Source organism: Merops nubicus, unplaced genomic scaffold (genome assembly GCF_000691845.1).
Source record: "Merops nubicus isolate BGI_N331 unplaced genomic scaffold, ASM69184v1 scaffold6411, whole genome shotgun sequence".
In the NCBI taxonomy this organism is placed as follows: Eukaryota; Metazoa; Chordata; class Aves; order Coraciiformes; family Meropidae; genus Merops; species Merops nubicus.
The window spans coordinates 1-15,774 of record NW_008588898.1 but is presented as its reverse complement, the minus strand read 5'-3'; the positions used below and the strand labels follow the sequence as shown (position 1 = coordinate 15,774).

The 15,774-nt window shown below is 48.2% G+C and overlaps 1 protein-coding gene across 1 annotated transcript; it reads right to left on the bottom strand.

Annotated features, from left to right (window-relative positions):
• Positions 1–1,155: 1,155 nt before the first annotated feature.
• Positions 1,156–15,670, bottom strand: CLCN6 (chloride channel, voltage-sensitive 6; the record flags this gene model as incomplete). Its single annotated transcript, XM_008949394.1, has 23 exons — positions 1,156–1,236; positions 2,553–2,678; positions 3,322–3,429; positions 4,117–4,273; positions 5,071–5,228; positions 5,844–6,030; positions 6,605–6,711; positions 6,857–7,016; positions 7,097–7,250; positions 7,572–7,698; positions 8,033–8,159; positions 9,057–9,223; positions 9,414–9,527; positions 10,309–10,441; positions 11,087–11,145; positions 11,253–11,320; positions 11,840–11,966; positions 12,189–12,295; positions 12,685–12,751; positions 13,461–13,526; positions 14,058–14,123; positions 15,167–15,226; positions 15,545–15,670. Coding segments are annotated over 23 exons (2,652 nt in total), but the record flags the coding sequence as incomplete, so codon positions are not given.
• Positions 15,671–15,774: the final 104 nt, after the last annotated feature.

Here is a 15,774-nt window from a genome sequence, read left to right as displayed (position 1 = left end):
AGTTGCAGACATTATCCCAAGATTTGCAGAGCACAGACAGCCCCAGTGATCACCCTGCCCTGCAGCACATGCTGCCTCTTAGTCACCAGCACCCAGTATCCTTCCTGGATGGCTCTCATGACCCAGATAATTCCAGTCCAGAGACAGGGCATCAGTTTTATTTGCCTCCAGAAAGCAACAGCTCACTGTGCTCTGAGGATGTGTCTCTGTCCCTAGCTGAAATAGTGTCCCAGGCTCTCAGTGCTGGATCAATACAAGGACAAAGTGCCCACAAATGCCAAGAAATGCAGGAGTGTCAGGGCAGTGACAAAGTGGAGGGTCACAAAGTGCCTTAGAAGAGTCTCTTGTAAGGAGATAATAGCAACAGCTGGCAGGGCAAGAGATCTCCCTTCTGAGGTGCTCTGCAAATTCATTAAATATTAATAATCCCAAACAGCAACTGACTGGAATTGAACTGTTTTGAACTCCTGATTTGCTGAGCTGCTCTCAAACACCAGATGCTGTCAGAAACATCACAGCAGGGACACTTGCCCATGAAAGGAAGAGAGAAATCAGGAACAACTGAAGCCAGAGCAGAAAAACTGACAAAGAGAGGTGTATTTCCAAAGAGCTGGCTTTTTAAATACTGCTTTTGAGAAAAGCCATCCTCTAGAGCAGCTATTTGGTAACTGCAATATCTCCTCAGCCTTGACAGCGAGCCCCTTCTCACACAAATAAGGCAACAAGGAACAAGGGAAGAAGAGGAGGGAGACATACAGGACAACAGGGGAAAAAATGCTGCAATTCTCTGCACAGGACAGAGTGGAGCTAGATGGTTCTTTCTTCCAACCCTTAAAAACCCCCCAAACAAAACCAAATAGCAGAACATACAGTGTCAGGACAACATCTGATGAAAGGAGACAACTGGGGCACAGGAAAAGAAAGAAAAAAACCTGGATCAAGAGTGGTCAAACCAAGTGCCTGAGACCAATCAACAGCTCTGGGCTCAGGCAGCTCCTCTAATTCTCTGGCTAGCCAGATGTTTTCCAGCTCCCCAGGCTTGATATGCATGTGAGAAGCCAAAAGGCAAGTCCTGGGCCTTTGGGGGGGTCCAAGCAGGATGCAAGGGCATGTGCAGGCTGGGCAGAGGGAGGCAGCCACACCAACAGTGGGGCATCAGATGCTCTGATTGTGTTGTCTCAGCCTTGCCTGCAGAAACTCGTGGGTCAGGTTGTGCCGAGTGATGATCCCAACAATCTTAGAGGAAGAAAAGAGGGAAAAAAAGGGACAAGTCAGTATCACAGACATGCCACTAGGAGAGGGGAATGGTAGAGGTGTTCCTTCCAACCCCCCAACATCAGGGAACCTGCAAGGAGTTCTTGATCAGTGCTGAGTCAGAGGGGGTTCAAGGTCAAATCTTGCCAAAACAACACCCCTCCCTCTCCCAGCAGTTATCTGCAGCTGAGACATTGCTTCAACTGCACCCAAATGGGCAGCTTAACTGTTGCTGTCACATCTGGACACAGCAGCAGTTACCCCTGCCTGGGAAGGGAAATCCTGCCCCCCTCAGACAGCATGCAGATGTAACTAAATCCTTTGGAAAGTGAAAACTGGTTGGAAATAACCAAGCTGTCTCTTATGGCTTCATTAGAGACATTTCTGGTTCCCCACATGGCACAGTTGCAGGTAGCTCATGCCAGATATGTTCTAAGAAGCTCTGAAGATCACTACAGAGAAATGGTAGAGACTAGCTAAGTGGAGACTGCACACTGGCCATCACTAGCTGGCAGGTCACAAAATGGACCCTCTCCCAGCCTGCTGGGGAAACAGTCAAAACACATTTCAGCTGATGAAACACCCCAGGGATTTCACACACTGAAAGAGTTTAGAACTAGGCTGCTCTCCAGTACTTGAAGAGAGCCTTGTACCACCACTGAACTAGTCAGCAACTCTTGTTTTCAGCCAACAGACTCTGCAGAGTAGCTGTGAGGAACCCCACCAGGCAGAAGCAGCCCTTGCTGTCTCACAGGGACAGGCTGGTCCAGGCTTAAGGGAAACAGTTTCTCCTGATGTTTCTAGGAAGTTACTGACATCTACTGACTGCTCCTGAGCACTGTTGATGGGAAAGGGACAAACACAGAGAACTGAGCACAGACTCCTGTATTTTGCTGCTCCTCCAAGTAGGAATAGAAGCAGAAAAATCTCCTGCCCTAACATACAGGCAATTCTGCTCCTGGCCTCGAATAAGGCTGTCAAAGAAGAAGCCAAATTAGTGGTCTCTGATGAGCCCAAGGCCTCTCAACAGGTATAAAACAGTAGGAGCTTCCACATGCTGCCAAGCTGAGACAGGAGAGAGCCTGCACATCCTGCCCCTTGCAGGGAAAGCAGCTCGGCCACAAAGATGGCCACAAAGTCACAGCAGCCAAGAATCCTTCAGGGCCTTAAAAAGATCACATTCTGATCTCCTCAAAGCATTTTTGATGTTCAAAGTGATCTTAAATCTCCCACAAGTAGAAAACGTTGCAAAAATACCGTGGCTTTCTTGCTCAGCCAAGATGGAATTAAGGACTCACCTCCCCAACTGCATTCACAACTGGTAAATGTCTCAGTCCCATGGTCCTAAACAGGTTGAAGACTTGTGACACATGAGTATTTGGAGAGACAGCAAAGGGTGAGGGGTTCATGTATGGGGTGACATCCTGGGAAAAGAAAACAATCATATTCCTTTACAAGAGGCATTTGCACTATCTCTGGGAATCTAACATGCAATTCCTACACCCCACTGATCTCTGCACAGGGTACTGCACTGTGGGCATCTTCTGCTTCTCCACAAAGTTACTTCAGGAAGCTGAATTTGTCACAGTTTGTTTGTAAATTGTAACCTGTGATGTTAAGAGCCCAGTGCTGCAGAAAGCCTTTGAGCAGGATAATGCAGGGCCATGAAAATAAGAATGTTAAAAAAGCACTTTGGCCTGCACAGCACCCTTCCTGTCACAGAGACAATAACAGGCCTGCCACTGACTGAGCTGCCTGCACAGAGTCCCAAAAAGGTACCAGCAGTTTGCCTGTCCAGTCTCTCTCAGGCAAGGGTCTAACCTAGAAGGAAGTTAAACTAGATGGGCAATGTCTTAGTCTGAAAGCAAAGCACCTATGGGGGATTTTACCTCCCAGCAGGTAAGAGGATTGATTCCCACACACAGACAAGGCACGTGAGAAGCACAGGATGATGGTCACTGCACCCAAGGGTGGACTTAAACAAGTTCTCAGCTCTTTTTAAAGGCTTGGGACAATCCTGAAGGTGCCTCAGGAAACACTGCAGCCACCTTGCAGTGCATCTCTCACCACTATCATGCGTGGGTTCAGCAAGGTGAGGTCCAGGTCATGGATATCTGGGTACCGGGGGTAATCCTCCGACATCTCTGCGTGGGACAGGCGGGGCTGGCTTGCACTCTGCAATCAAAACAAACCCCACTGAGCCCACAGCTCAGCAGCCCAGCCAGCACACGGCCTTCAAGCAGCACAGCAGCTCCTCCCCCAGAGCTCCTCCTGCCCCCCCCCCGGGCCCACACAGACCTTCTGCAGGTCCTGCTGGCAGCTCATCCCGGGATGCGGCCAAACCCGCCCAGGCACCCAGGTGAGGGAGCAGGAGATCTGCTCTCCAACCTCCCCCAGACCTACACTCAACGCTGGAGGGCAGCAACAAACCAGCCTTGTGGGAGACAGGTCCCAAACACAAATGCTCACACTGATCTGGGACACCTCTTGACATTTTTCTAGTGAGATCCTGGCAGGCAGCACAGAACACACAGGATACTCTGCTGGTTGCTCCATTTGTATTTAAGATTTACTCTCAGTTCTTCAGTTCTAACAGGATTGCAGGTTTATGCAACAAATGGGTCTGGTGGTTTATTTTTTAAACAGCATCTGTTCTTATTTCCTGGGGATACTTGAACAGAACTTCAATTCTCTTTATTCTAGAGTTACAAGGGAGAATTTCATTGCCTGCCTGCACCCTTTAAGACGCAGATAAGTCCATCAAAGTGTAAAAATAGGTAAATTCTCTTTGGCAGCCCATAATACCCTTCCAGAGGAGAGGGTAGGGAGGGTTCTGCTACAGCTGCTATGAGGAAGACTCACCGAATGGCTCTCAGAGTAACACACCCCCCTGACAAGGAGGGTGACCAGCTGCGAGCGCAAGATCAGCCCGTGGAAGGTCAAAGGTCTGAAGCGTTCCTCCATGGTCCACTCTTCACTGGGAGACTGGTCAGGGTACAGGTTGGGGTAGGGAGTGTACCTGTGACAGATTTAACACCTTTGAAGTTGTACAAACTTAGGGAGAGATGTGTAACCCCACCTCCAAAACAACAGCAGCTCTTTGTAAATTCCTGAACATTTCAGAGACTCTTGCTAGAGATGAACAAGTCTTTTCTCCACCAAATAAAACAGCAAAGAGTGGTCAAGAACTACTGCCATGGGCAGAGCATAACAGTAGCAGCAGAACAGAGACACTCTCCTAACCCTCAATTTCAGATCACTTGCTACTAAAGCAATTTGCAGTGCCAAATTATTCAGATTCCAATAAAAGCTGAAGTGTCAGGGTCAGGACTCCACTTGTAAGAGTCACAATCAGCAGGTTAGAAATGAATTCACTAGACTGGACTTCTGCTTGGAAGCTACTGCAATAATGCCTGGTGACTCAACCCAGTTACCAGAAAGGTATCAATATTCTGGCACCAGGTTATCAGTTGCTCTCTTGGGAGGAGTGAGTTTTGCAGAGCCCTCATGTTTGTGCAGCTAAGAGGGCACTAATTTCTGCAAACATTTCCCCAGGTATTGCATCCTCTCCAGAAAATATTCCTGGAGAGGTGTTTGAAGGAAATTTAAGTTAACAGCTTACACACCATCAAGCCTAGGACTCAGTCACAAGTGTGAGCCCCAGCAGAGGCTGAGGAGACCTGACAAGTTCTCCCAAAACATGGGGACTGTTTCCTCTGGCTTCTGGCACGACAGGAACCGTGCGAAGCCTCGCAACACACCTCAACATATGGCAACACCCTTCTTCCATACATTTGTGCCTACCAAGGATCTCACCTTCTCTCTAGCATCTGCTGCAGCAGATCCTCCTTTTCTGGTGGCTCCTCTGTCGCTATGTGCTCATCACACATGTTCCTCAGCTCACTGGAAGGGTAGGACTTCATGGACTGGCTGCGCTTGCGCTGCTCTCCGGCTCGGGTGAGGATGCTGGATTTCTGGAGACAACAGCCTTCAGATACTCACCAAACAGGCCAGCAGTTCTCCACGAGTGACTATGAACTGTCTGATCATAGCTTTGTGTCTCCAGGTAAGGTGGTCCTTAGTCAGTGCTGCTGCAGTACTTGTGAGAATAGCCAGACAGACTGTACTCTCCTTGGACAGAGAGCCTGGAGTTTAGGAATGCAGGCAGCCTCTTTTGCTAGAGCACAAGTGTGCTTGTGCATAAAAGCACATCCATTATTCATTCTGAGCTTAAATTTTAAGTCTCCCAAGAGACTAGAGTGTCTGTCCTACTACCCTTCCTACAAAGGAGAAGCATTTAGGCACCTACTGCTGACCTCAGTGGTGGGTTCAGTCCTTCAGTGCCAAATCCAAATGTTTTCCATCTCTATTCTAAACAGGTTACTTAGTCCTCTTCAAGTCCACTCTTCTGCCTCTACCATGACCCAAAAAATGGAAGGAAATTGAGTCCTTGAAAACTTTGTATTGCAGTAGCTGTTAATTCTGACCTAATTCTGCACTGACAAAAGCCTAGATAAGACAAGGAGGGGCCTTCTGCCTGCAAAACCAAGCTCTTTACCCTTCAACTTACCCAACAAGGAACTTTTTACCTTGAATTTGATGTTGTTGCTTATCAGTTGATTTCCCTTCATAAACTCCCTCTCGTTGCCCCTGTTCTCAGTCACTACAGGGAAGGCATGATGGACAGTGGTGCGCAGGATGCTAACAAGAGACTGGATCCTGGTGTGTGGGTAGACATATGTCAGGTTGGGTTCCATGATGTCACTGGCTCGTAGCCTGAGGAAACAGAAACATAAGATTGCCACATGCATCGTGGCAGCAAGAGAAGGCTGGTGATGGACAAACAAGGTCCCAAAATGAGATCCTGAAGAAGCCTGCTGCAGTTTAGTTCTGCCAGCTCCTTGTGTGCTCACCTTCACTGTGTTATTAGTGATGCCAGAACTATTGACTTGTGTTTGTTTTAACATAACATTGCATCAATGATATGCTACAGCAAGGAAAGAGGTTCTTTCTTGTAGCATAGAAACTACTGGGAAAAGACAGTGGGTGGGCAGAAGGTGAAATTCTGCAAGAAGCCAAGCTCAGTGGAACGTTTTTAGAGTTCCTCCTGAACCTCACAAATAGGCTCCTCAGATCTCTCTGCCCATCCACTCCTCCTCACAAAGGGCTCCAGCACCTCTTTCCTGCCACAGGCCTGATGCACGACTCAACTGCTCTCACAGCAGCTCCTTTCAGAGCAGCCACGTTTGCTGGAGATCAACATCATCCCCCTGAATTACAGCATTCCTTTCTGAGCAAGAACCCTGCCACAAACTCTCACCCAGAGCCCTGCCAAGAGGAGCAGCCTTACTTATCCATTTCCACCTCTGTTTCCCACTCCAGAAGAGGCACTCCTCGCAGGTTCACGTGGATGTCATAGATGCCTTTGTTGAAAAAGTCTCCTGTCCATTTGGCCACCTGCAGAGCAAACAGAAGATGTACTGGGTTGTTGCTCCAGGGACAAAAGACTCTTTGGTTTATCAACGCCCTGGAAGGAAGAGCCTCAGGCCCAGCACACGTTCCAGCAGCCTGCAAGAAGCCAGAGCTAAGCCCCTGCACTCACCATGAGGGTGATCATTATGGGGAGCCCATAGGTGATCTCGTTGGTGGATTCAATGAGGATGACAGTCAGGCTGATGGTCATGCGGACCACTCCTCCCAGGAAAGCTGCTGCCCCAATCAGGGCAAAGGTCCCCGAGTAGATGTGATCCAGGCCGATGTAGCTGGGGCAAAAGAGAGCCCAGGGATGAGCATCACCTGGCTGAGAGCTCACCTCTCACACACCCACCCCCACTCAGTGCACCTTTTGAGCAGGTTGGCGACCAGGCGTCCGAAGGCAGCCCCACAAAGCAGGGATGGCACAAAAAGGCCACTGGGCACAGAGATCCCGTATGTCCAGCAGGAGAGTAAGAAATAGAGAAGGAAGAACAAGGACAGTGTGACTGGGCTGAAAGTACCTGCAACACAAGAAGAATCATGACCAAAGGGGCACAGGTCTGTGGGACATAAGCAATAGTCTTGCACCATCCACCCCTCAGCTCACAGCAGGCTCATCTCTCAACAGCGACTTGGGCGCCCAGTCCAATCACACATGAAGACAATGAGGAAGTGAAAAAGAGAAGGAAAAGCAGGGGGGGCTTTCAGCTGTTGTATTAGCAGTCCCCCAGAGCCATGAAGGCCTGAAGATGCTCTTAGCTTTGGGGTTCTTATGATAAGGCTGTTTGAAGCAAGATGAAGCTCTGAAGCACACGATGGGGCACTGTCTCCTAGCTACTCACCTTCCTGGTGGAAGAGCTGCAGGATAGCTGACTCCTGAGGGTTAAAGAAGAGTGTGGCCATGTCATTGTAGGTTTCATTTGGGCAGAAAAAAGTTTTGATGCTTGAATTCACATCCTCTGACATAACCTGATGTGGGACACAGAAGACAGAACAGTTAAAATCTGCTCTCTCCTATGTTAGCCTTTGGGCAGAACAGGAGTAACCCTTCTGTATAAGGCTGTCAGCTCATAGTTCAGAAGTTCTGACCAAACATCAAGTAGCAGAGATGGGGCTGGCAGCACCAATGGGTCCCTGATTCACTGCCTAAGCTGCTTTGCCCAAGCACAAGGCCCCTGCTCCTGTCTGCAGGCTTTCACAAAAGTTCTCTTACGTACTGCAGGCTGTCAAAAGCTCATTATGTGCTTCTCTGGAGGGTGAACAATATGATGGGCACATAAAATCTTCATGTCAGATCCCTCACCTGAAGGCTCAGAGTGTCATTGCCACTGTGGTTGGTGGAAGACATCTGCCTGCATTCCCCCAGAAGCACAGAGGCCACAAAGACCACAACGGTGGTAGTCAACGACACCAGCAGGCTCTCCAAGACCCTGCAGGAACACAAGAGAAACCACACACTGAAGCCACACTCAGCCCTGGAACCCAGTTCCAGCTCAGCAAATGACTTGGAGAAGGCTGCAAGAAGCAGCAGTCATCACAGCTTAATATCAGAAGCAGGGGATGCTGTGGGTTAAGCTGAATTATGCCTTGGTTGCCAGGGATGGTGTTAACTCCCCTTTTTAATTGCCTGCCCCCAAAAAGAGCTATTTCTGCCCAGAGAGCACAGAGCAGTCACGTATAAAAAGCCACAGGGAGAGGTTCAGCAAAGAGGCTGTTCACATGGAAACGATGTTGTGTAGATCCTCACAGGGTAAAAGGCTAGACAGGACTGGGCAGGTTGATGCACAGTCTCTCATAATATCTTCTCTTTTTTTCAGTGCTGAAATACACTTTGTTTTTTTAAACCTGGATTTCTTATTTAGGAATTGTCTAGAGCAAACAAACAGCTATTTCCCAGAATGACATGGCAGTTCCCTCTCTAAATAGCACAGATATTAGCTCAGTTGTGGATTTAATTAACCAAGATAACAATAAAAAAATAAGATAACTATGTCTTTCTCTTCTGTTTGGACAAGACTTGAAAAAAAAAAATACTGCATGGAGACAAAGCTCTAGTTTGTTCAGCTACAGCCTTTATTACAAGGAGCTCCATTCACAGCCCTTGCAGGGGGGGCTGCAGCTCTCTCTGTGCCCCCACAGTAATGACAAAAACACACAGGGAATGTAAAACCTGTTTTCTGATGTTCACTAAGTTCTGCAGAACCTCTGTTTTGTGATTTCAAAAAGAACACATCTAGGATTTCCTCCAGTCCCACTTGCTGTGTCTTCTAGAGCAATTCTCTTGCTCTGGAACACTGAACAGAGAGGAGAGATCCCTGCACAAATACCTGACCAGCTTGGGCTTGGGGTGCACGTTCCGCATGCGGTACTTGGCCAGCCTCTTGTTCAGGCAGTTGAAGGTGGCTCCCAGAAGACCTCCTACAATCCCCATCAGAATGAAGAAGCCCAAGTCCACAGCTGTCCAGAGGTGGCATTTCTTATCAGATTCAGAGCACTACGTGCAGAAAAGCATAAAAAAAAAAGCGTTACAGTAGTTGCTGAAATTTTCTACCAACTTCCTCTAAATATGAAGTGTCCACTGGAACACAAGCAAAAAAACCAAAAAGAAAAATCCCAAACTAAGAAAGAAACACTGAACTGACAAGATACTGGAGAGGTGGGAGGGATAAAGCCTTAAATCTCACCTTAAACTCCCCAAAGTTCAGCAGCCCAGGGAGCTGGAAAGACCCCCAACTTCCAAACTGAATCCCAGAGCGGAAAAAATTCAGGGTGAAGGTGGCAGCCATGGAACAGAAAAGCTGAGGAAGGAAAAAAACAAAGGAAGAAGTAGCTCCTAAATTAAGACTGTACAGTCAGCTCTTCCTTGAGACATATGCCTGGAGAAGGGAACTTCAGAGCCTTCTCAGGCTTTAGGAAAATAACCTGATGAGGTTTAACAGCCATCCCTGCTGCAAAAGAGAGTGGGGCTAGAGCAGACTATTATAATCATCTGCTTTGGCTTCCCACACCAGCAGTTAGGAATTTCACCCAGTAATTCTTGCACTGGCTCTGAGACAGCTGCTATCTTGGCAAATCCCAGGGCTCCTTTTATTGCTGCTGAAGAAGAGCAGACTAACTGAATCCCATCAACAGGACATTTAGACAAGAAATGCCCACAGCATCATGAAATCCAATGGATTTTAAATATCCTTTCACCTTCAGGGGAGTAGGCACCACAGGCAGAAGAGGAAGGAACATGAAGGCACAGGGCACTGCTGCACTACAGCTCCCCAAGGCAGAGAAAAGCAGAAAGAAATCCAGCACCTGCCTACTCTATCTGCTCCCAAAGGATGGGACTGCAAAGAGCCCAGGCACAAAAGCTCTTTCTCCCAAAACAATCTGCTGCCTACAGAGTTGTCCTGTAGTTCCAGACAGTACCAGACTCATCTCTGCTCTTGATCTGTAGTAACTCTGGAGCACTGACAGAGCAGGCAATCTCTCTCCTGCAAGAGGACAGGATAATCTGAATGCCCTCACAGACAAGCCCTCCCAAAGGTGCAGCTCAGGGGAAACACAGAAAGAGCCACAGTTATTACTCACCACTTTCCATGTAAGTCCCTGGTTCCAGAAAGAGGAACCTTCTTCCAAGCTGAAAAGAGTTCCCCCAATTGGGGCTCCAAAGGCAGCTGCAACCCCTGCAGCAGCTCCAGCAGATACAAAATCCCTCTTATCCCTGAATTGAAGAGGAAAACCATCTCAGTTTAGCAAACCAGAGCTCTGGAGGTGCTTAGGTTCTGCAAAGTAAGACACCATTCCCATTTAGGGATATATCCCAGGAGTGCCAGCTGGGAGGAATGCTGGCCACAGCAGGCAACACCATTTATTCAGTAAGTGGTTGTAGCACTGTGCTCTTTTTCCAAACCAACACAGAGCAAAACTCTGGCACTACACAGCTGCCTGGGATATGAGGAACCATCCCAAAGTGTGGGATACCAGCATGACTTAAAAGAATTTCAGAGAAGGAAGGGCAAGATTTTGTCCACATTCAGGTGAACTTGCCTTCTCTGTAGTATATCTTGGCCATAAGACATGAGTAACTAAGTTTGTTCCCAACAATGAAGCCATTTAACCATTGAGATTAAAGGTTTTAAATGGGTAGATTTGCTGAGTAGTACAAGAAGAACACCAAGGAGCATGGAGACTAGAGCAGCATGGAAGAGCCATGTCCTGGTGTTGTCTTGCTGCAGGCTGACACTGCAGGATACTTTGAGAGAGACTGAATAAACAACTGACTGATTCACCCCAGCCTGACACCTTTTCCCAAGGAATTCTGCTCACTCATCCTCCACTCCCTTCCTCTGCATCCCAGGTACAGTACCTGTCACTGCGGAAATAGGGAAAGTTAAACTGGATCTTCCTCAAAGAGATACTCTGGAACTACAACAAAGATAAGAGTTAGAAATGTAGGAGGTGGAAACTTACTCCTCCCAGTACTCTTACAAGGCTGTGGTGTGACCAGGCCAGTGACCCAGGTCAGCACTAACCTGTGGCAAACCTGCACCCACGACAGCACCGCTGTGAATCATTGGACCCTCCTTCCCAACAAAGAGACCTGGAAAAAAAGGAGTGATGAGGCAAAACACTCCCTGCTGACAACACCAGGAGAGACCAGCTCACCACTCCTGTGCCAAGCCTGTGGCTCCTCCCTCACCCCCAACCCCAAAAATGCCTGAAGACTTGTGCAGACTTTGCATTCCAAGTGGGTAGAGCTGTTCAAAGACAAGCTGTTACAAGGACTCTGGACTCCGAGTCGCTCTGCCCCACTGCCCAGAACAGCCTCCTCAGGGCTGCTCCAGCAGTGTCTCCTGGAGAATTCTCAGGTCTCCCTCTTGGACTGAGACACAGAGTCACTTCCAACTAACCCACCCAGAAAAGCACCAGTTCCTTCAATAGTCCTAATCCTTCTAGTTATTTTCCACTCTGTGTATGCCTTCAGGGTTCATAATTGCTCCAGCCCACCAAAATCATTCTAATGGAAAGGCTTTTGTGCCCTAGGTGAAGCAGGAACAGCATTTTCCCCCTTCAGTGATTCCTCACCCCAACAAGACCAACACACTGCAGCCCTTCTTACCTCCTGCCACGCTGAAGAGCACCCCCAAGGCTTTGCACACCACCGTCCGCAGACGCACGACCCCCGGCACCTTCACCCCGTTGAGGTAGCACTTAATTTCAGGAATTCCTGATCCAGCTGCTACAGGCTGCAGAAAAGAAACACTGAACTGACCCTGTGCTGAACAATACCTCATCAGAGGGCACAGCAAGGGACCAAGAGACCATGCTTAGCTTAATCTGTTAGCACTGTGAAGCTAGTTGGATGTCTTGGGGCACAAAGTGCTTCCAGCAAGAAGGATGCTTCAAACTCAGGATGTCTGTGAGGCAAGGGAGGTTATGGAAGGGGCAGCAGCAGACTTAGGCCTTACTTGGATCAGGACCAGAAGACTGGCAAGGAAAACAAAGGTCACGTTGAACCCCAGCAGCTCCAGCAAGGACAGTGCAAGACAGCCCTTCTCAGTGCACTCTTCCACCGCTGCAGCCACCGTCAAGGAAAACAACATTCCCCCCACCAATACACAATCCTTCTGTCCTGCCTGGGGGTCCTGCTGGCATCAGGAGCTAAACCAAGGCAGCTGAAACAACCCATCAGGAAGCCAAGCTTTCTTTTCAGGGCTCAACACTAAGCTACAAGGCAGGGAAACCACACATTCTTTCAGGGATTAGCTCTCGCCTACGTAAATGATACCGGAAACATTTCTTGGTTTCAAGGGATACGTTACACAGGCAAGCTGAAAACTTAATTAATCAACAACATGACTAATAGCAGAAGTCTGAGAGTCAGCAGTTCTGAGCAGAGCATGACAACAGAAATGAAAAGGTCACCTGAGTCTAACAGAAAGCCATAAGCCAGGGAAAGGATACAGCTTTGTACCACCTGGAACTTCAGCTGGGTCAAGAGCCGCACAAAGAAGTCCACAAAGAGACCCACCTGTGACAAAGAAAACACATCTGCCATCAGAAACACAAGTAACAAAGACCACCCTCTAGTAAATCCTACCAGAAGTATGCACCCATGGGAGGACAGAGGATGAAGAAGGCAAAAGAAGCATTCAAAGTAACTTTAGAAGCCCAGATGTGCTGCCTCCCTTGTTCTCACTGGGACAGCTCCATCCTAGAAATCATTCCTGAAGAGATGTGTGTCACAGCACTGATCTGGCAGCATTTTAAACACCCACAACATACTTCTGGGTGCAGAAGAAAGCTGGTGTTTAACTGAGGCACACAGTCAGCAGAGCCCATTTTCAAAGACTTTAGAAAGCTCATGCAGTAACCCTGGTACTGCCAAATATATAAAAAATCCCACAGAACAAAACAACAAAACAAAAAACCCAGCAGTTCAACTGTAAATAGTCATCCTTTTTCATTATGTGCTCACTTTGGGCAAGTTTTCCTGTATGCAGAATTAAAGGATTTGCCAGCATCCTTTGCAAAGCAAGCACAGCAAGTTCTAGAAGGAAAAAAGGCTTTTTAGTAAATAATCTAGCACTAATGTGTCCCAAAGGACAACTCCAGCTATTAAGCTCTCTGCTTCATCAAAGAGAATTCTTCTTCCTCTTTCCTCCTTGGCTGTTGACTTCTCAATTACTCCTGCTTAGTCTCCCAAATTTTCCAAATTCTCCAAGCAGCATGACCCTTACCAGTCCTGTGCAGACTCCAATAGCGAAAACCATCACCCACTTCACCGCTTCGTATCTCTGGGCTTTCTGCTCAGAAACAGGAGAAAGGGGAAAAAAAACCAAACCCAAGTCAAAGCAACATAGAAATGGGGATCAGAAAAAGGCAGGTTCAGGCTCCACAGCTCAAAATCAACAGGACGTGGTGACAACAGCAAGCTGAAAACAGGCAATGGAAAGTGCTGAACATCTCGCTCACTTTTAAGCCAAGGATCAGAACAGATGCTGGGAGCTAGAGTTTCCACATGTATTTTTATTCTTTTCATACAGAAACCAAGAAAGAACAGAGAATTCCTTTCATAAAGAAAATCAAAAAACCCACAAAACTTCCTACAGTGGAGTGTATTTGGAATCATAGAAAGCTTTGGGTTGGAAGGGACTTTTAAAGCCCACCTAGACCAAACCCCTGCTGGGAGCAGGGACAGCTTCAACTAGAGCAGGTTGCTCAGAGCCCTGTCTAACCTGGCCTTGAACACTTCCAACGATGGGGCATCCACAAATTTGGGCAATTTCCACAGTTTCAGCTCTCAAGCTAATGAAAAAGAACAAACAAGGTCCTACCTTGTTGTCCATGCTCTCCAAAACTTCCAAGTACGGGTCATTGATGCAGCGATCATAATCCAGGCTCTGAAAGGATGACAAAAGGTCAATTTAAGACCATTAGCTACAACAGATTGTGGGGAAAACTAAGGCTAGAAGACCTTGTTAAAGATTACAGAAGTCATTACCACCCCCACAGTAAGTTTTGCCAACAGTAGCAGAAAAACCTCTGGAGACAACTTCACTTAAATTTTTCCAGCAGTGGCAGACCCTCAGAAGCAGGAAGTGAAAGAACAGACCAATTTCAGTGCCCAAGCTGAGAGAGACACAGAACCAAACAGGAACAAAATTGATTTAAAACAACTTTAAATTAAAGAAGCCACATAGTACAGATTTAGACTTGTGCCTCCAGTTTGCCAGGGCAGAAGATAATGCTGCACCTTCATATTTAACCTCTCACTACAACAGGAACACCAGGCAGGAATTCTTCTCCAGGTGAACAGAAACAATTCTTCAGCTTATCACAGCAGGGAGTTAAAAGCAAAACAGTCACCCTGTTATACTCACACAGCACCACTAACTTCCATCTCCAACAGCTTCACCTTTTCCAGCCAAGCAGTTACAGGCTGAGCTGGGGACACCCATGCTGACAACAACTGCTCTGTATAGCTCGAGGCCATCATACAGATGTGCAAAAAGCAAAATCTCCTGTAAGAATCAGGATCTGATAGAGGGAAGGATCTGCTGTGAGCCAGCACAACAGAGATGGCACTAAGGCAACAGTGACCAAGTAGTTCCAGATGCTTTCTACAGCCATGAGGAAAGGAGACCACTAGAGCCTCTAAATATCACATGAAAAAAAAGTGGAACAATGCAGCACTTTGACAATGGATTTCCTCAGGAGGAGTCTGACCTACGCAGCACATTAAAAGGGCTTTAACCCAGAAATGTGTAACAGTGAGGAGCACTTCTCTGCAAGTGCAACAACTCCTGCTGTTTCTGCTGGTTCCAAGGCAATCTAACTAGTGCTGCACTTTGAGTCTCTGCCCCCTTCCAAACTCAAACAGATGGAAACTTCTGGCAGTTCTTTTCACCTCCCTTTCCCAAGCTGCTACCTGTTAGTTTCCCACCTCATAGTCTTTGCGGGGAAGGATCTCATCCTCCTCGTCCTGAGTTTCTCCCAGGATGGTCTGCAAGACAAACAAACGTGGGAAAGGAAACTCATCAGGGGAATGAACACACACACAGGCACTGAGGAACATGAGCAGCAAAGCTAAAATTAGGGACAGCCTACACCACTGCTGCTTATGAAGTCAGGAATGGATTACCAGCCTGCTGCTCACTTTGGGATAACTGTGCAGGGCCTTACCTTAAAGCTTGCCTCACTATGTTACGTGGGAGCTGCCCCCGGGGTGAGTAAGCAGAGTACCACACCCACCCCCCGCAGGTTATGGGAGCCCAGGACGAGGGCCCGGCAGCTGGACACGGCCCCTGCCAGAAGCACTCACAGGGGGCTGCCCCCGGCAGGAGCAGCAGCACCGGCACAGCAGCTGGGGCACCGGGACACCAGGCCCGGGCCAAGCAAACCCCGCGGGGGCCGCGGGACGGTGCAGGCCGGAGATACCGGGCTGAACCTGAGGCAAGAGAGCAGGAACCGCCTGAGGCACCGGGCCCTGAGCCCTGGCATTGGGTAGACGTACCAGGCCCTGAGGCCCCAGAACCGAGGGCGGGTGAAGGC